The sequence below is a fragment of the Vicugna pacos genome, chromosome 24, assembly GCF_048564905.1.
Source record: "Vicugna pacos chromosome 24, VicPac4, whole genome shotgun sequence".
NCBI classification, from domain to species: domain Eukaryota; kingdom Metazoa; phylum Chordata; class Mammalia; order Artiodactyla; family Camelidae; genus Vicugna; species Vicugna pacos.
In genome coordinates this window covers 28141620-28161242 of record NC_133010.1, presented here as the reverse complement: position 1 = coordinate 28161242, position 19623 = coordinate 28141620, and the positions used below count along the sequence as shown (strand labels likewise).

The 19623-nt window shown below is 54.5% G+C and overlaps 1 protein-coding gene across 14 annotated transcripts in view; it reads right to left on the bottom strand.

Moving 5' to 3' along the window:
* Positions 1–19623, bottom strand: part of LDLRAD4 (low density lipoprotein receptor class A domain containing 4) — a 127687-nt gene that overhangs the window by 16415 nt on the left and 91649 nt on the right. For 12 of the 14 annotated variants that reach the window (XR_012063952.1, XM_072949358.1, XM_072949367.1 and 9 more), the window contains one exon: positions 234–274. The exons of the other annotated variants lie outside the window; for them this stretch is intronic. Coding sequence is in view for 11 of the 12 variants with exons in the window: in XM_072949358.1 (XP_072805459.1) it covers positions 234–274 (41 nt within the window). In the remaining variant the exon portion in view is untranslated. The remainder of the gene's footprint in view (positions 1–233; positions 275–19623) is intronic. 14 annotated transcript variants of the gene reach the window in all.

Genomic DNA, 19623 nt, shown 5'->3' with positions numbered 1-19623 from the left:
GGACAGGAAGGGCTCGGCAAGCGCATCCCATTGGCCCAACATCGTGAGGGGCCCCCATCGCCCCTGAACTCCAGCCGGCCCAGCATGCCCAGCTCTGGACTCCTTCTCCTGGGCGGGCAGCCCTGCAGAGGCCCCCTCCTGGGATACGAGAAACTCAGCGCACTCAGCACCTGAACCCCATCTCTGCCAGATTGACGCCCGCACTCCCCTACCCCCAGCACAGCTAAACCCACCTCTGTGGTGTGGAGTACTTCCACGCAGGGTCCACGCAGCCCTGGAGGGAAAACGTAGCAGTGAAAAGCCCGACCTCTGCGCTGCAGAGGCTCCCCTGTGCAAGTGATTTAGAAGACATGTCTGCACCGTCCCTGGGCCCTGCTGGGTTCTGCCATCACCAGCACAACTGTTTAAACTGTGACCATGCACCCCAACACAGGACAGCGCCACAGCACGCCTTCCAGAGCAACAGGGCACTGAGCCCCTTGGTCCTGCAGGGAGGGCCGGCAGCGCAGTGCCTGAGGGCAGCCCGGGGTCCCAGACTTCCCGCCGGCCGGCTCCTGGCCAAGCCAAGCGCTGCGCAGCTGTGTTCCTGAGGCTCCCCACACCCGGAAGGGAGGCTACTGCGAGGCCATCCGTGTGCAGAGCTGGAGGCTCTGGGAGAGTGAGGAGGACGGTGCACGGCTCTGCTGTACAGCGGGGACGCTCAAGGCAGAGGGAAGGACAGGCGAGACGGGAGAGCTCTGTCCCAGCACTGCTGCCTGGGAGTGCAGCACACATGCACACACACACGGGCATGATGAACTCAGTGCACATAAATGCACGTACAATGCACTCAGTACACACGTGCACACACACACACACCAGTGTGCACACACGGCACACCCTCTTGCTGCAGCAGGACTCAGGCTGCTGGCCAGGAGGACTCTGTCAGAAAAGGGCTCACGCTGGGTCACGCAGGTAGGGGCTGGGTAGCACCCTCCCCAACATCCACACCTTGGGCACAGAGGACTGGCGGCCGGGATGAGGGCAGATGGAGGGTCTTCCTGGTCCCACCACATCCTGTCCTGTGGCACTGCCCTCACTCCTGCCCTGGCCCCCGCACACCTCAGGGACACCTGCTGGATAGGGCTGGACTGCTGACGGCCCTGAGCCTGTGGTGGGCTGCCTGGGGTGCGCTCCGGCTCCAGCTTGGCGGAGCTCATCAGCTACAGAAGAAACCCTGGGTGGAGCAGGGGTGCCAATTGCCTGTGGGCACCCCAGGGATGCTCGCAGAGGAAGACTCGCGAGTGAGGAGTGTGGCCGCGGTGGCTGAACACCGAGGGAGGCACGTCCAAGCACAGCACATCTCTTACTCCCCAACGCAGAGGAGGGAGCAGCTCAGGGAGGGCGAGCACGTTTCCAAGGGTAGAGAGCAGGCTGGAGCCGGGACCCTGGGCCCTGATTCAGAAGCGGCCCCGCAAGCCCTCCCGTCACTCTGCCCAGCGGGCAGGGAGCTCAGAATCACCCGGCCACAAACCAAAGGCCCCAAAACCACCCAAGGAGGTCAGCGGCCCTGGGTAGACTTCCTGGATTTGTCTGGGGCACTAGCCTGCAAATCGCGTTAAATATCCTGTGTGCACGTGTCGCCAGATGCCCTTGGAGACACATGTCTCGTACACCCATTGCGTTCCGTCAGACTCAAAACAGGATACTTTGATATTTTTGGACATTAGCTATGGCAGGGACCCCTCACTGATGTGCTCTCAGTGCTTACAGAACTGCAACACACAGAGTTTTGTGGAGAAATGTGACTCCCCAACGCCCCGTCCTGCGGTAGGAACGTCAGGGGAAGTGACCACACGAGCAAGCTTATTAACTCTATCGGTCTACACGCAGCAACACCCTGTGTTAACAGACCACGGAGCTGACCTACACACTGTCGATGCCAATACAGTATATCTTCCCTCTGATGGAAAAATAAAATCACTGTCATTCTGTGTTTGTGGCAGTGCTGACTTCACACTGGTAAGCTCCGCCCTAGCAGGTGGCTCCCACAGCCCTGAGAGCTGTGGTTACTCCTCCGAGCCCAGAAGCACGTGGAAGGCGGTACCGGGGTGTCAGAGCGGCCCACGTCAGGACGGGTTAGATCCTGCCCCGACCGCATCAGCTGGAGCACAGCCCGTCTCCTCCTCCGTGACATGAGGCTAAGAACCCCTTACAGGGCACTTGGGAGGGTAAAATAAACCACCTACCTAAGCCTCACACTCAGAGCGTGGGCCACGCAGCTGGTTAGAAATGCAGGACCTCGGGCCCCGCCCCGACTCCTTGGGACCAGAGCCTGCATTTAACAAAACCCCCAGGTTTCTTCTGCAACTACAGTCTAATCCAAACTCCTCCTTTGGATTAAACAAGTAAACATGGGGCTCGGAGGGTCTGGGCCCTGAGCACATCGCATGGAGGGAGCGAGGCAGACTGGCCCCAGCAGTGGTTTTAAGGAGCGGTGCTCAGCACGCGGGCCAGGGCGGCCCCAAACCCCGGGACAGGTGCTTTCTGCACCTTCCACCCCGGGCCCAGCCACACCCAAGGGCGGATGGTGCTGGCAGAACGGCCCAGTCAGCCAGCCTGTGGTAGCACAGGCTCTGTGTCAGAACAGTGTCTAGGATGTCTGGCATTCTCCATAAGAACTCCAGAATCCCTTAGGACTTCTAGGTGCCATATGTTATGGAGGAATTCTAATTCTGCCTCCTGGAAAACTTGAGCAGACTCTTCTTAAAGACAGAACTGTGAAGATGTTGCTGGTCCACCCCACGAGCTGGCCTGCATGCTCTCTTGCTGGCCTCCCCAGTAAAGGCAGACGCCAGGGAGGACAGTCCTGGCGCTGGAGAGATTCGAAAACAGCTGTCCACGTCTGCTGCCTGCCTGCTGCCAGGCTCAGCCCCCGGCTCTCCCAGGCCGGCTTCTCCCCCCAGCACAGCTGAGTGCCAGTGCCTGCAGAACAGAGCTCATTTCAGGGATGGCAGAGACGGCCTGCTCTAGCCACGTCATACTTCAGGTGAAACACAAACCTACTGAGTGTTTTAAAGTTTAAAACATTCAATGTAGCTCTCAAAAAAATTTATTTTGCTTTTCAAATATATGACTTTTCTCAATTTCACTGCAAGAGCGAAGAACCAGCACTAGCTGCCCTCCTTCTGGATGGGCCACATAAAATGAGGTTCAAGGTGTTTGTGACCAGACCCCACGGCTACCTGCTCCAGCTCCCAGCTCTTAGTCCCACACAAACTCTGACCACCCTCGGAAGATGAGCCTGCCTGCAAGCGGACACCGTGCACACCTGCGCATACACATGTGTGCTGCTGCTGAATTACAGCAGCCTGGGTCACTGCTCCTGCGAACGCCGAGGCTGTGGTCCCTCTGAGAAGACAGCATTTCCCAGACCATCTGAGTGTGCACGGAGGCACCCACTGTCACCTCTGCTCTGTCCTGCTTCTAACTCCTAGGATGTGTCCACAGTCCCCAGACCTTTTGTTCCTGGTTTTGGCAAAAGCATGAATTTCATCAGAAGCTGAGATAAAAGTTGGGGGCCTCTGCACCCCATTTACTGAACTGGGACTCGAGGACAGAGTTTCGGATGTAGCAGAAAAAGCAGCTTCATTTCTTTGCAGGCAAAGGAGGTCACAGTGGGCGAATGCCTCTAAGACTGTGCACCTGCTTGGGAGAGAAGGCCAGGGGTTTTATATTAAAAATTCAACAGTTCAAGGGGTGGAACTAGTTTCCACAGAGATCACATACAGGTAACAAATTGTTGCAAAGTTCTTATTTTTTGCAGATGGAGGGGTCCCCTTTCCTCCACTGGGTATGAAGTTCACCTCTGGCTTTGGGACTCTCCTAATATTCTTGTACCTGGAACAAAGGGTGCATAGGAAGGGGCTCCGTGGAACAGAGCTCTAGAGAAGAACTTGCGTAGTTTAAAGTCAAGTTAATAAATGGTTTATAGCCTTTTAAGCAGGCTGAGGCCTGCAGCTCGAGCAACAGGATACCAGGAAACCACAAGGGGTCCAAAACAACTGCAGACACGAGCAGTCAGGGCAAGTGATGTGCAGCAAGATGCACAAACTCCCAACTGCTGTTTCCGAGGTGTCGGGGTCAGGAGGACACCGAGCATGATCCTCGTGCCAGCACCACAGGGGTGGCGGGGGCAGACCACCCAAGCCTCCTGCTGCAGCCCAACCCTGGTCAGCGAGAGCGTGAGAAAACCCCTTCACACCACTGCACAGCTACGCAGTTACAAACACCACTGCAGACGTCAGATGCTCCCGATGTTGACAGCAGGGTCCTGCTCGGTTACAAAGTCAGACCATGTCCCAGGGTTTTAGTTACTGCCTCAGACGACACCTACAGCAAACGCTGGAAAAGCCACAGGCCAAAATCCCAAGTGACAGTGACTCCAACTCTCAAAGGCCACGTTCCTCCCAGTGTGAGTAAATTACAGCAGGACAGATGCACTTTTCTATGTTCTAAACCGTTAAACGCCGCAGTCTCCCCCATAACCCTCTGCTGCACACACCCACACGAGTGTGCCCACACCCACATGCACGCGCAGCCCAGCTCAGGTGCCAGCAGTGCAGGGAGCCTCAGCCCCTTCCTGCTCACACGCCCACCAAGACACGTCTGCAGTTTACATTCTCAACAACTGGGCAAGGGTCTGGGAGTCCACAGAAACCACAGAACTAAAATTACCAGGTTCACACTGCTGGGCAAACTTTAGAAATGGATGAGCTGGAAATGAATGCTGGGCCAAACAAGCAAAGATGCAATTTCGTGGCTGGGTGATCTCTCATTTCTTTTTATAACTGCACAAGTCCCTTCCTCGTGTTCCCAAAGAGAAAGCTCCCAAGAACACAGGAGAGTCTCTGGAGAAGACAGAAGGCAAGCGGCCCAGCTGTGCAGAATATGCCAGACGCCTCCAGACAGCTTAGCGGAGACGAGACGAGCTCGGCAGAAGCTGCGCCGCGAGGCAAACTTGTAACAATCAGGTGACGCTGCCTCTCTCCCTGTCGAGGGCTTCCCTGAGAAGCAGCTGCAGTTTAAAAACATGTTTATATTTTTATAACATAGTAAAATGTACGAAATTTAGTGGCCATATTGAGTCCCGAGCCCTGCTTCTGGACAAGGCATGCCCAGTCAACCAGGAGAGGAGGTGACAGGTGGTCCGGTCCCAGGAGAACGTGGGGGCGGACAGGCGCCCCCTGTCTGTCAGCAGACACACCAGCACTCATCACCCTCGGGGGCCCGGAGTCCTCCCAACAGCCAAGGTGGTGCTTCCATCGGCATCTGAGCTGGTTCCAAGAACAAGCCCCGCGGGGGCAGCCGGCACTCCCCACACCACCCGCTGTCGTGTGGGGATGAGGTCCGTGGGCTCCTGCAGGTACAGAGAGCCCAGTGAGTGGTTCTGACAGAGAATCCAGGGCCTGGAGGTGTCTGCCAAGCTGGGGCAAGGGGTGGGGCAGAGAGTGAGCGCAGGAGTGGAGTGCTGGACAGGCTCAACCGCTGGAGCAGAGAGGGCAGAGGCGGGGTCTGGGGTTGAACCCAGGGGCCAGGAGCTGGAGCGCCGTCCTGGCAGAGAAAAGATGCTAAAGGGGTGGGGCAGGGGCTAGGGCACATACAGCAGGGGCCAGAGAAAGAAGACTGGTCCGGAGGCCCCTCAAGTTGCCCCGAGGAGGGCGTCCATAGAAATGAGACACGTGTAAGCACAGAGTGGGGGGGAAGCTCAGCATTACTAAGGCAGAGGCATTTCTGGGATTCAGGGAGGGGAGGGGGGAATGGAGAGGAACCAGGAAGGACCTGCCCTGTAAGAAGAGTCTGACTCGTACCAAGTGCACACGGCCCAGCTGATGTGCGTGGACTGCATTCCAAAGTTCAGACAAAAGCCAGCTAGTTGCAACTGGGGACTAACTTTTCTATGGAAAACACACACCACAAAAGGTGGGGTGGCATCCGGGACACCCTGTGGAAGTGTCTTCAATCCACATGTCACTAAAACACGTTACAGGAAAGGCAGCATTTCAGCCCTGCTGCACGCAGCCTCTGGACACCTCGTCTGGGAGCCCAACCCGACGGCACCGTCTCCCCAGCGTAAACCTCCAATTCAGATGAGCCCAGGGCCTCCGCACCCAGCAGTCACACCAAGAGCACATCCTTCAGCTGCACGCAAGAAAAGGGACTCCCTCCCTTCCGGCCCGGCCGGTTACCCGTCAAGGAGGGAGCCAGCGTGGGTGACCGGGCTCCAGGCTCAGCAAGGGAGGGGGGCACCTTCCACGCAGTCAGAGGACTCCACGTGAGAAGTCAGGTGACCGTGACTCGGTTACTCCTTCTTTCATGAGTATTTTCTGGGTTTCCCATGTTCATAAAGCCCCAGTATCACTTTAAACAAACAGCTCATTATCACCAACCTGCAGCACTTAGTGGTCCACTGTGACCCCTGACTCAGAACAGACCTGGGGCTCTTTCAAGCTGGTCGCTGCAATTTCACGGGTTCTGTTCTGAGCTCCTGCATCAACCCTCACTGGGTTTCAGCTTATTTTTCATCCCAGCTTATTTTCATGGCCGAAAACAAAAGCGCTCAAGCTGGACACACCAGTCAGCCAGCCAGCACCAGCACCCCATTCAGCTGTTTTCAAGATGTGCCTACATACCTGCCAACACTGCATGTATCCACTACTTCTCCCAAGGGGGCCGCGTCCCCTTCCTCTGAGGGTGACAGTTCCATGAGCTTCTTTCCTACAGGTCCCCCAGCTCCTCTAGGAGCCAGAACCAGGCTCAGCAAACCCCACCTGGAGGAGGACAGTGCTGGTGGTGGGGACATGCTGGCCTGGGAGGCCCGAAGGTGGGACTGGAAAGTCACTCTCGTCTCCCGGGACAAGCAGGATCCCAGACCAGTCACTGTAGTTCGGGGGCACTCTCCAACGTGCCCCACAGATACATGACAGTAAGGCGGTCATTTGTCAGAAAGATGATGCAGCCACTTGCTTTACTTTTGTTTCCTAAGGCACCTCCCAAGCTTGTAGCAAAGTGCTCTTAGCCAAGAATTCACAGGTGGGCTTCAGGGTTGGGGTACGAACCCCAAACTACACCTGAAACTTGGTGTCCTTGCGCCTTCCTGGGGTGAGGACCGCTGGCCTGCATCGCACTCTCCAAGCTTAGGAAGTGGTGGTTATGAGAGATCGGTTCTCCTGCTCGACTCCGGCCCACCAACAAGAGCAGAAAGTGTGGCTGCTCCTCTCCCGTCCCAGCCCCGGTGGGCGTGGAGGCCCTGCACTGTCTCCCCACTTAGTCTGCCGTCAGCGTGTGGGGAAGACGGCACCCGGGCTCCCACGGCCTGCACCCACTGAGTGCAGGGCTAGCCCCCAGTTCCCAAGGTCTGACCCTAACCGTTGAAGTATTTGTCCCATTTCCCAAATCCAACATCTTTCAGTCAACGCAGGTGTTAACAGCCCCGGAGCTGGCTTTCCCATGGGTAGCCCTGTTTCTCTTTCCCTCCACATCTGCTGCAGATCACAGTGGTTAAACCGGAAGAAATCTGGGACTAGTCTCGTGCAAATTCAGATACTTAAGAAAAAGGCTAAACCATGAAGGAAAAAATGCTACCAGGAAATTAAGCATAGGACTTATTTGGTTAAGTGTAAGGTCAAAATGTCCAATAATAGTTTTAAAACTTCTGCTAAGGGTTCCTTTCCACAGAAAACCACACATCGTTTTGCTCAGTGCTGTCAACCCTTTCTTCAAAGCCAGGCCCTCACTGCCACGAGCCAACAGCTCCCAAGCGGTGCTCACGGCCCACCGCGGACCTCCCTCCCAAGCAGCCACGGACCCCTCACTCAACACTCCACCCTGTGAGGCCACAGCCCCTCCTGTCCTGCCGCTGCCCTGAGGACGTGGACCCACCACACCTGTTCTCTCTCCCAGCCAGGCTGAAGGTCTCAGCCCGAGGCGCCAGGGGCACAGCAGAGGCTGGGACTCACCTCCCTGACCTCACATTTATCCTCTGGTGCAGAAGCTTCGATAAAGCAGCCGCTCATTCCAACCAGAAGTGTTTAAAATCAGAAATATCAGAACACGACTTGGTGACCATTAAAAGGACAGGCTAAAGAACATAAATACAAGACAGAAACAGACTCACAGACATAGAAGACAAACTTGTGGTTGCCAAGCGGGAGGAGGGTGGGAAGGGACAGACTGGGAGTTCGAAATTTGTAGATAACTGACAGGCATGTGTAGGATAGATAAACAGGATCATACGGTATAGCACGGGGAAGAACATACAAGATCTTGTGGCAGCTCACAGCGGAAAAGAAGGCAACAGTGAATATGTGTATGTTCATATAAAACTGAAAAATTGACACAACACTGTAAAATGACTGTAACTCAATAAAAAAAAAAAAAGGACAGGCTATAAACCAGGCAAGGACCTACTCTCCCGAACTTTGCCGTAACTTCTAGGAGACAAAATTCCCTCCCGAAGACTTCCTTTATGATAACCCTCCCTCTAAAGGCCTCCTTTGTATTTCTGAGAGTTTTTCTTTCTTTTAAGGGTGGTCAGTGACTCGCTGGGGACAGCAGAAAAACATGGGATGACAATCACTTCTCACTTCAAAAAAGCTCTGTGCCCTAGAGAGATATTTCGTGGGGGCAGGAGACAAAAGGGAGTCACAAACACTGCCACTGGGAACATAAGCTCCAGCTCCGAACGCTTTCCTTTTGGCTCCTGCTTGGACCTGGCAGAGGCTGGCTCAGGAGAAACAGGAAGGTCTTTGTTCGTAAAGCAGCACAGCATTTTGTGACCTGCTGCAGTGGCCCCCTTCTGTGCTGTGGCATCCAGAGTCCCAGCTGAGTGCGGCAGCCTGGGAGGCGAGCCCTGAGACGGGAAGGAGCCGGAAAAGCCACAGGTGCCGTGTTTCTGGAGCGCTGAGGTTCCAAGTGCGGGGACAGAGATGAACAGGGCAAGGAGCCAGTGCCACGTGAGGAAGATGTCCAGGCCCAAGTGCCATGATGTGCCACGGGTCTCAGCACAGTCTGGACGGCACGCTAGAGTGAGCGGCTGCTCTCCTGGGGCCAGGATGGCACCAGCAGTGCTGTCTTGCCTTCACCCAAGAACTGTGGCCCAGTCACCTTCTGCTTTTTCCTGCCAGACTTTCCAATAACACAGAAGTAATCAAGTAATGGTAGCACACATCACTAAGTCTGATGGTAGACGTACCGCTGCAAACCCGTCCCATCCGCAGAGGAGTGAGCCTCTGGGAAGACCTCCTTCCACTAGGTGGTCACTTCCACGTCCTCAGCAGCCCGGGGTCTCCGCCCAAGGTTGCCCGGGAAGCCCACCAAGCTCACTCTGGTGCAGACATGGGCTGGAGAGATGCAGCATGCCTCCAGGTTTCTGAGCAGGAGTGTGGACACGGGGCACGGGCCCCCCAGCAGACCCGACTGGTGTCACCTCCAGTGCCCGCCATGGCGCAGACGGCCCTGCCCTGCATGGCCCTGCTTCCCATCTCCCGAGGCCCACGCCCCCCCACCGACAGCCCCATGTCCTCGCAGACGAACTTGTTTTCTCAGCCTGCCCGCATCACCTCTCACAGGAGCCCGGCTTCCTCCCGACTTCCAAGAAGAAGTTGAGGAAAACTTTATGGGAGAACCACTGAGCAGCAAACCTTGTGAAGAGACGATTTCTCCCTAGACAGGTCCAGGCAGAAGTGACCACTTCAGGACGGCCCTGGTTCAGACTCCACCTGCTGGTCACCAGGATCGTCACGTAGAAGGTGGTGCGTGCTGGGCGTGGGACACATGACCAGGAACCCTGAGACCATCCAACCATGTCGCCTGCTCCCAGGGACTGCTGTGCCCCCTCACACCCTTCTGGGGTTTCCCATCTGACACCAAAGCACGACAGGAGACGCAGGGGCCTCCCAACCAGGACTGAGGGGGCCCTGCACCTTCCAAGGCAGACAGACACAAAGCGAGGGAGAGGCTGGGGGCTCTCCGAGACGCCTTCCTCCCGGAGCCCAGGCTGCAAGTGCCGCCACTGCAGCCAGACGCCGCCCGGGTCGCAGCCGAGGGCACTCACAGCTGACCTCACCCACAGCGGGTGACGGCCGCGAGAAGGAGCATCCTGCTGTTGCTCGAAACCCAGCAGAAGCCTGCAACTTCACAGCCATTTTAGCAGCACTAATTACAGCCAACACACGGACGCACCCAAATGCCACAGACAGATGGCTGCACACTGAAGCCGTGGTTCTTCATCCAAGGGAGTACAACGACTCAGCCCTAAGAAGAACAAAACAATGCCATTTGCAGCAACATGGATGGACCTGGAGACTGCAATTCTAAGTGAAGTGAGCCAGAAAGAAAAAAATACCGTATGATATCACTCATATGAAAAATCTAAAAGGAAGAATGAAACAAATGAACTTACTTACAAAACAAACAGACTCACAGACGTAGAAAACAAACTTCCAGTTCCCAAAGGGGAAAGCGGTGGGGAGAGAGAAACTAGGAGTTTGGGGTTAACAGACACACACTATTGCATGTGAGGCACAAAGGACTGGGTCCTACCGCACAGCACAGGGACCTCGTCTTAACCTACAGTGGTAAAGAACACACCTGTGTACAACTGAACCACTTTGCTGTATACCTGAAACTAACGTAACACTACAAATTGACTATACTTCAAAACTGAAGGAAACAGAAAACACACTGCCCCCCAGTCAACACACTGGCCGCATCTGAAGAACGAAGCACAAGCACTGATGGGCAAATTACTTCCCAGGAGTCTGGTCTTTGGTTCCAGGACAGCACGGCTCCTCCGACCAGGTCAAGGCCAACACAGCGGCGGGCAGGAGGGCGGCTCCCTGTGACCTCCGCGTGGGGCCGCGGGTGGAGACGCACAAACGGCGCTAAGGGCCAAGTCCAGCTTCCTGTGCTTCACTTGGGGTCCTTGGAGGGAACAGAAGCTCCATTTGGGTTCAGGGGTTCTCAGCAGCAGGGGCTTTCAGGAGGGAAGAGAAGACATGCTTCCAACAGCCCGAGACCGTGCCTCAGGTCCTGGGCGCAGGAGGCCTGCAAGGGCCCCAGCCCCGCTTAGGGCTCAGCTCACCTCCCCTGCACGAGGCCACACGTCTCGAGCTGGGGCGGTCCGTGGCATCTCTCCACACAGTGAGCGCCCAGTCAGGACGAAGCCCATCCCAGGGCTGAGCTGGAGGTGGTGGTGCAGTGAACTAACTCCCCCACCTGCTGGGGTCTTTCCTTGCCTCTCTGGCTCCAACGATGCCCCCCCACAACCCTGCGGGGCGTTTTCAGAAGCCCTGCGCCTGCTGCAGGGCTGCACTGGCACCGGAGGGGGGAGCCAGACCCCCACTCACTGCTCACCCCTCCTCGGCGGCCACCTATCTGCATTTCTTTGCTGGGGGACACAAAGGACTGGGGATCACTGACCAGAGCAAACTAAATGCCACCTCCCATCACAGCCTCTTGCTTCAATTTGGTTAAGAATGTGCTTCAAGGCTTAGTGATTTTTAAAAAGAAAAACCACCGGCAAAATAAAACATCATCACCCCTCGGAACACTTCGGGCCAGCAGCTTCATTCCAACGAAGATCAGCTGCCTTGCCTCACTCATGCATAACAAAGAAAGCAAATCAATAAAAGCGAAGAGCACCTCATTCTTCCAGGGAAAACTGAATACAAGCCCTTCTGTCCAAAGGGAAATTAACTCAAAGGAGTGCTAATTATTAGCACAACAGGTCTTTTTTAGTATTTCTTCCTTGAAAAACATGCAGATTCCCTTCCTTACAAGGTGAATGAGCAGAGCTCAACCTATGAAACAGACTGGTTCCCAAACCCATTTCTAACTGACTCCCCTGCAAGTGACAAGCACGGCGGCTTTCACACGAGAACAAGAGAACCATGACTCCGTGAGGGACAGCCCCGCTCTGCTGCCCTGAACCGCAGGGGCCAGGGGCATGCGGCCGCGGGGCGGGGAGGAGGGGAGGACTCTCTGCTTCCACTGTGTGCTGGCCTCTTAAAGGAAAGCTTCATGTAAGAGCAGCATCTTCAGGCAACACGGCCAGAGCACTGAACCGCCGTCACACCGCCCCTCCCTCTCACTGCGGGTCTGCTCCTATTAACGTACTGAAATCACTTTTGTTCATAAAATGTCCAGGAACGAACGCCATGCAGGGGATGGGACGAGAAGCAGTGCAGGACGGGTGGGCCAGGCTCTTCCCTCAGGACAAACAGGAACCATCACCTGCCCCACGGTGACAGGGCTCTGTCCCAGGTGCTGGGAAGGCCTGGCGCGGCACCCCTCACGCAGAGACAAGGTGGGCACAGCTCTGTGAGCACAACCACTCCCCTACGTCAGCTGAGGGTGGCTCTGGTCCCTTCCGTCCTCTGCACACTGAATTGGGAACACAGAGGGGGATGAGGGCCGGGTCCCACTCCAGGCCCCAGCCCTGTGCCAGGCCGCCTGCTAGGGGAACAGCTCCAGGCAGCACCCCGGCACCGCTGGCAGAGGGCAGCCCTTGGCCGTGTGGCCGGGAGCTCAGGCCCCGTCCAGCATCCTGAGGGTGACCTGCTGTCTCAGAACTCAGCCACCTGCTGCTCGGGGCCAGCTGGGAGCATGGAGGCTCGGCTTCTGCGCAGCTCTGGTCCCACCGGGTGCACTGGCTTCCCCTCCGCCAGACACTAGGAGACCCCAAAGACCAAGCAGTATCGGTCTACAAGAGCCTCTGAGATGCGACGAGATCAAGACACGCCTCGTTTCATGGGCGTCGGAGCCAGGAAGGCCGTGAGACTCTGTTTCATGCTGCTGCTTCGAGTTCAAGTCCTGTTGTCTTGACATGTGACCTTTCTTTTCAGACGAGGGCACCGAGAGCGAAAGCCTTTGCGCCCCGGACAGCAGTGTGCGCACCGCAGCCATGCTCAGTGACTCACTACAGATCCCCCAGATCTTCCCTCTTAACGTGTCCCTTCCTCCTTTTTGAGGACAGGGTAGCGTGGGCAGAGGCCCAGGAAGGAAGGAGAGTCAAACCTGCGCTGTGCTGAAAGGTCCTGCATGTTCCAGGGGGGACCAGAGGGGTCAGCGATGACAGAAAAACAGTTTCCAGGCAAACTGCCAGATCAAGAGGAAGGGGAGGCAGTGAGGACGGCGAAAAACACGAGCAGAGGAAAGGTCACTGGGGCCCCTCAGGGTGCTGTGGCTAAGTGCTAACTTAGTCCCCACAAAGGTTTTGGGTTTTGCGGTTTTCTTTTGCTTCTTTTTTTAAAGAAAATAAAAACATTTAAATGAACTGTTCACATTCTTGAAAAACACACATACACAAATCAGGAGAACAGATGAGGAAAAGGTTCTCAGCACTGATCAGGCAGGTCTTATCAGACAAGGAAAGGCAAGCAGCCCCAACACGCAGGGACCCGCCGGCTCAGCGGAAGCAAGCAGGCGGCGTGGCTCTGGCCTTGTGGCCCACGTGGGAGGGAAGACTGCCGGAGACACAAGTTTACCTTCGGACACAGCTTACACTTCCTTCGGACAAAAACCAGCCATCTTCCAGCCCAGAACAATGCTCTATTTGCGGGGTGGGAGATAAAATTTCTGCAACTACCTACAAAAAGCATTAAAAAGAGGAGGCATCTGGCAGCTTGAAAATGGTCCGGCTATGACCCGCCCTGGCTCAGAGAACCACTGAAGGCCTTGAAAGGGCATGTGTTTAAAGATCCATTAGAAACAGGAGTCTGTCCTGTGGCTCTTCCGCCGCCCGTGGGGTCCAGTAGCTGAGGAGCACCTAAGTGTCTGCAATGTGCCGCCACGCGTCAGTACTGGAAGCTGCGACCACTTGTCCTCGCCGACCTGCTGGTGTTTCGGACCACGGAGGCACGCTGGGAGGAAGCACTGCACCCTGGGTTTCCTTTGCTGAGTGGAAGGAGTGATGTGGAAAAGCACAGAAAACGCGTCTTCTCTCAAGAGCCACAGTGAGGAACAGCCCCCTTCACTTCCTTCCTGTGCCACAGCACCTGGAAAATCACTCCTGTGTGAGCAGATCTGTGGAACCAGGACGCCTAATACTCACCAACAGTTCTTTACGTTGGCCTGGAGGCCACAGCTGTCTCTAGAAAGACTCTCGTCTGGGTGCTGGAAGGCATCTCTGTAATTCCAACATCCATTGCAAAATTAAACTGGGTCTAATCACCAACCTAGAAAATGTTCTTTGTATTTTGCTTTAAAGATTAATCAGGTGTAAACATACTCGTGCTGCCAAAAAGAATCATCAATTATCCCAGAAACAAAGATGTCTGTCATCAACAAATAAAAATATCTTTTACTAAAAAACACAGAATGACAAAAAATAGTTAACCTTCCACTACACCCAGGGTAAACCATCAGGTCTGTCCCCAAGCAGTCAGAGGTGGGACATGGGGGTTAAGCTTCTTCCCCTCCCGACAGGGACCAGCAACAGAGACCAGTGCCAGTGACCCCCAGCCGTAGAGCAGTCTCAGCTGGGAGGGTGACAGCCGGCTCCAGGGCACCTTCCTGCCCCGCTCTGGCCTATTTTAAGTCTGTAGCAGAGGAAACTTGGCAGCAGAACGTTTCCACAAGTCAGCAGCCCCTTTCCAACTTCAGAACTCACACGAGGACGCCGCCTGGGAGGCACAGGGAGTGGGGAGGGGAGGGGGCACTAGCTCAGAACTCTGGTCTCCTAAGTTCATCAATGTCCGATCGTAATAGCCTTTACTGAATTTTTTAAATTGAAATTCATGGAAAACAAATTTCAAATGGAAAGGACACAGTTAAGAAGCCAGGGACAAGGGAAAGGCTCAGATCTGACTGACTCAGGTCAGTTACAACATCCAGGGTGGCCAGCCCGGGGGCCAGGGTCGAGGAGGACGCGCACACACCAGCCCGCAAACTGAGCACACCGGCCCCTCCGCACAGATGAAGGAACTGCCACCGACAGACACTGAACACTGAGCTGAGGGCACGTGTGTCCAGACGGGACGGAGACGGGACAGTCATGACTGGGCTGCACCTGCTTAGCCCCACAGCTGTAGTCTCAGAGACCCCAGAGGTCACAGAGTCTCCACTGTCGGGTGGTGAGTACAGTTAAGGAGGTGCGTAACCCTGAGTGGGTATTTCAGACTTTCTGCTTTTCTCTCTTACAATTACTCAGTGTCGTACATCCTTGGTTTTAAGTTTTCTCTAATATAAGTAAAACAATTACTTAAGAAAAAAACAAAAAAAAGGAAAAGAAAACAATTATTTATAATTACAGGAGGATTTGACAATCAGGAAAATCTTTATGTTCAGCTTTTCCGAAACTAATTTCAGATTCACAGTGCATCCTCCTCATTCACTGTTTCACTGGAGTCAACAGCTCACAAGGCCCAAGGGCCCCAGCACAAACCCTCCTCAAACACAGGTGAGTCCCAGTGCATGCGCTGTGAGCAGGACCGCCACTCTCTCAATTTCTCGGGTCACGTCTCCTGACTGTAGTCAGGACCCCTCATAATGGGTGAGAGCACGTCCCCGGCTTAGCCCACGTCTTAGCCGCAGTGTTTACTCACATGGCAGAAACCATTTATTTTCTCATTTACCTCTTCTTGAAAATCTCTTAATTATGTCATGTACTCCAACGTGAGAAGGTGCTCAAAAATGTAATTACAAGCACAAGATCTTAAAGAGCCGTAACACGTGCATCTATTTCTCACTGAGAAACTTTCATAACTCCAGACATGGCGGTGCCCCAGGAAAGAGCCGGGTGCAACAGACAAGGTAACAGAGGCTCACTTCAGAGGGCCGACAAGACCATCACCTGCATAGTCCCCCAAAGTACTTCACCTGTCCACATCCAGTGAAAAATCCCCAAGTCCAGGGGAGGGTACAGCTCAGCGGTAGAGCGCATGCTTAGCGTGCACACGAGGTCCTGGGTTCCATCCCCAGCATCTCCATTAAAATACATAATAATAAATAAACCTAATCACCTCCCCCACCAAATAAAAATTCTAGAGTCTTTCAACCCTTCAAAGACAGAACCTACAGAACAGCTATGGGGTAGCCCCACACCCCCGAGACAGGAGCATCGCAAACTGGGACATTTCAGGCCCCCGAGGCCACGGGGCACAATCAGAAGCTTCACAAGGGAGACGACAGAATCAGATCCTGGATTCTCCCAGGTCACACAGGTTGCAAGTGGGAAACTTGGGACTAGACACACACTAGAAGGGTCAGTGTGGAACGGGACGTGGAGCTGACCCCACCGGCTCACAGTCTCCGTGACAACTGCGTCCCCTCACCCAGGGCTGTGCCATGTCCTGCCCTCTGGTCAACCACGGCACAGGGGCCACTGCTCCCTGAACACGAAGGTCCCTCTGAATGCCATTCTCAACATAAAAGGTGGAGACTGAGCCCAGACACGATCCCATCAAGGCCCCTTCACAGGTAAGTCCGGAAGGTAAACTACCTGAAACTTCTTGCCTTCTGGAGAAAAGGTTAAATTCAAAAATCATGGATAAGGAGAAAACTTCGATTTTAAAATCCTGTCACTTCAGTGACACTGCCGTCCTGTGGGGTCACAGGAACGTGAGTCCTCAGGCGCCGTTGCGAAGGGCAGCCCCACCTCCACCACAGCCCGGGGGCGAGACCCATCCCCGGTGCCCACGACTGCCCGGAGCCCCTATCCCTTCCCAGCACCTGCTCAGAGGCCACGGGAAGCAGCCGCCGGACGGACTCTTCGTGGTGTAGGCCCGCAGTGGTGTCTGGCTGCAGCGGGCTCCCGCCAACAGACACAAAAACAAAGGGACACTTGCCATCACCTCACCTATCAAGGGCTTCAGTTCCCTGAAAATAACCCCCTGGTTCCTCAACTTGTTTTGAACATAAGTTTGGAAAGAAAGAATAAAAGCAAAACAGGAACTCAGAGTTCTACTTTTTCTGCTGACACTTAACCTGAGAGCTAACAAGTGCCCAACAGACAGGAAACAGTCAGACAAAGGGACTAGAAAGGGGTCCTGGTTCCTAGGTTTCAACGTCCAGCCTGGTGGGCCCTAAAAGGGTAGACTGGACACTTCACAGACCGATGGATGCCCTGGTCAGAGGGCGCTGGGGCGCTGCCCAGGAACCGGAGCAGTCTCAAAAACCATCAATCCACCAGCTAGAGGGGGCCTCACCGACCACACTCCGCTCCTGAGATGAGGAAACTGGGGCAGGAAAGGCATGATTCAGCCAAGGTCACTGAAAGAGTCACCTGTGGAGCTGCTATGATCAGCTTCCTGACTCTCAGGCAATGTGATCTTGGTATCTAGACTCTGAGGAAGACGTACATAGATTACATGTACATACACAGACAGGTGTCTATCCACACGTGTACAAGACATGCACACTCATACGTGTCTATGCACAGACACGCATGTACTTGGAAACGCCGGTTCTAGACAAATAGAGGCTAACGCTCCTGTCGCGGTATTTAGTGGGTTAGGCTGTAAACGTAACTAACGACTTACAGAAACAACATGGCTGAAGTGGGCAGACCCTGTCCACAAACGCTGTCTCACGCCAGGCACACGGCCCAGTCCCCGCCTCCACTCACGGGCCGGGGACCAGGCACCTAAGGAGCACCTCAGTGACCCCGTGGCATCCTTCTGAAGCAGCCCTTTGTTACTGGTCCACAATTATTTACTGCAGAAAAGGAAAGGAGGGGCTCTCCCTCAAGAGACCTTTACAGCCACAGGTGGTGGGTTCACAGACTAGACAAGGATTACTTTTATCTACATCATGATTTCACACAGGTCTAGGTCTGGCAGACAGCGGGCGCTCCCAACACTCTCAAGCAGCAGCAGCAAATTATCTAGTGATGCTGACAACATTTAAGTTCCTGAAAATTGGGAAGATGTTCCTGAGAAGAAGAGCATCAACTGGGCAGCTGTGGCCCAAGTAGGAGAGCAACGACTCCCGGAGCGATGGCTCCACGGCGCCTTCAACCAAAGTGGCAGAGCGATGTCCTCCCCGAGCGTCCGCTCCGCGGCACCTTCACAGCCGCCCCGCTGGTCAGAGGAGCCCAGGTGAGAACGGAGAACCGAGGCCACAGCAGGGGCGTCTGTGTGCCACCCACCTACCCCCACCCCCACCCCCACCCGGGGCTGGTCTCCTTCCTCTTCAGAGCACATCACTTCTTGTTTCCTTCTGCCAGAGAGGCATCTCCTGGAAAGTACACTTGCGTGCAGTCCACCCGTGGTTCAGTCCTGCTCCAATCTCCCTAATCTATTTCTGTACAAGGGCAAGAATTTCAACCAGCTGGGATAATACACCAGTTGTGTGACGTGCAGATAAATCTGGCAATGGTTGCTTAGAAACTGACAACAGTGTGATCAGTAGGCAATTCCCCCAAGTGCCCTGCCTCAACACCTTTCCAACTGACAATCGAGTTGAAAAAGCTATTCATTACTCTTCAGTATGTGAAATCCCTTGTACCTTGGACAATGATTCGTTTCTGTTTAAAAACTTTTTTAAAATGTCAAATTCAGAGTGGAAATGAGATCTGTCATCAAGAATCTGGTGTCCAGTATCTGGAGGTTCTGTGACTCGACCAGAGTGGGGATGAGCGCGGGGGGACTCGTACGGCGATGACCACATGCCCGGTGTCACGATGGGGGGCACTTCTTAGCTCGTTTCTTAGCAACTTCTGGTCTCCCTATAAAAACCCTCCTCTAAAGGAAACCACCTTTAGACGCTAGTTTTTTGAGAAGCTCAAGTTTCGATCAGGACCTTTTTCAAAGTGTAGGCAAAGTCTACTACTTGTTCACTGTTTTCTTAGGCCTTATAACTGGTCTGGAACACCCAGGATTTCACAGGCTGATTTTCACCACAATACACTGACAATATCTATGCTTTACAGAGCTGGATCACCGCTTAGGGGGCGCTCCCTTTAGAGAGGGGGAGGGGAGTAACTTCCAGTGGAGAAAGCTGACAGGCACCACCTCAGCCAGGCCCAAGGCCGTAACCCACACTGACGGGGATCGCCAAAGACTAGCAGGTCGTCAGCAACAGCCAATCCCCCATCGTGAAATCTTCCAAATGTATTTCCTCTTTTCCTACTGGCATGTCTTTAACACCTGAAATTCCTTTCCCTTCAAATTAATCAGTCTGCAAATTATCAATCTGTGACTGACCAGCCAGGTCATGAATACTTTCCAAAACTATCATTTGCTGCAGGCCAAGTGGGTAACTAATCTGACGCTTATTAACACAGACCACATTCCCTCTGTGATAACGAAGCCACGAGGAAGACACCAATGAAGCTATTAGAACGAAACGGAAGAGACTAATTCACACACAAAAAACTGCTTACCCACCTTCTTAGAAAATAATGCAACTGCCGAGCAGGTTCCCAGTGACCACGTGCCAGGCTCACCCCCACCAGGAAGCAGGGGGGCGCAGCCGGGAGCCCCGCCTCCACCGTAGTTCGGGACAGCTGTGCAGCTGCAGCGAGCGTCTCGGGGGCTCCACCGGCTCACTTACCAGGACAGGCCCAGTCGTCTTCAACTCAAACACCAACTGACCTACATTTGTCCGTTCCCGAGGGAACAGCTGCTGTCTACGTTACTGAGC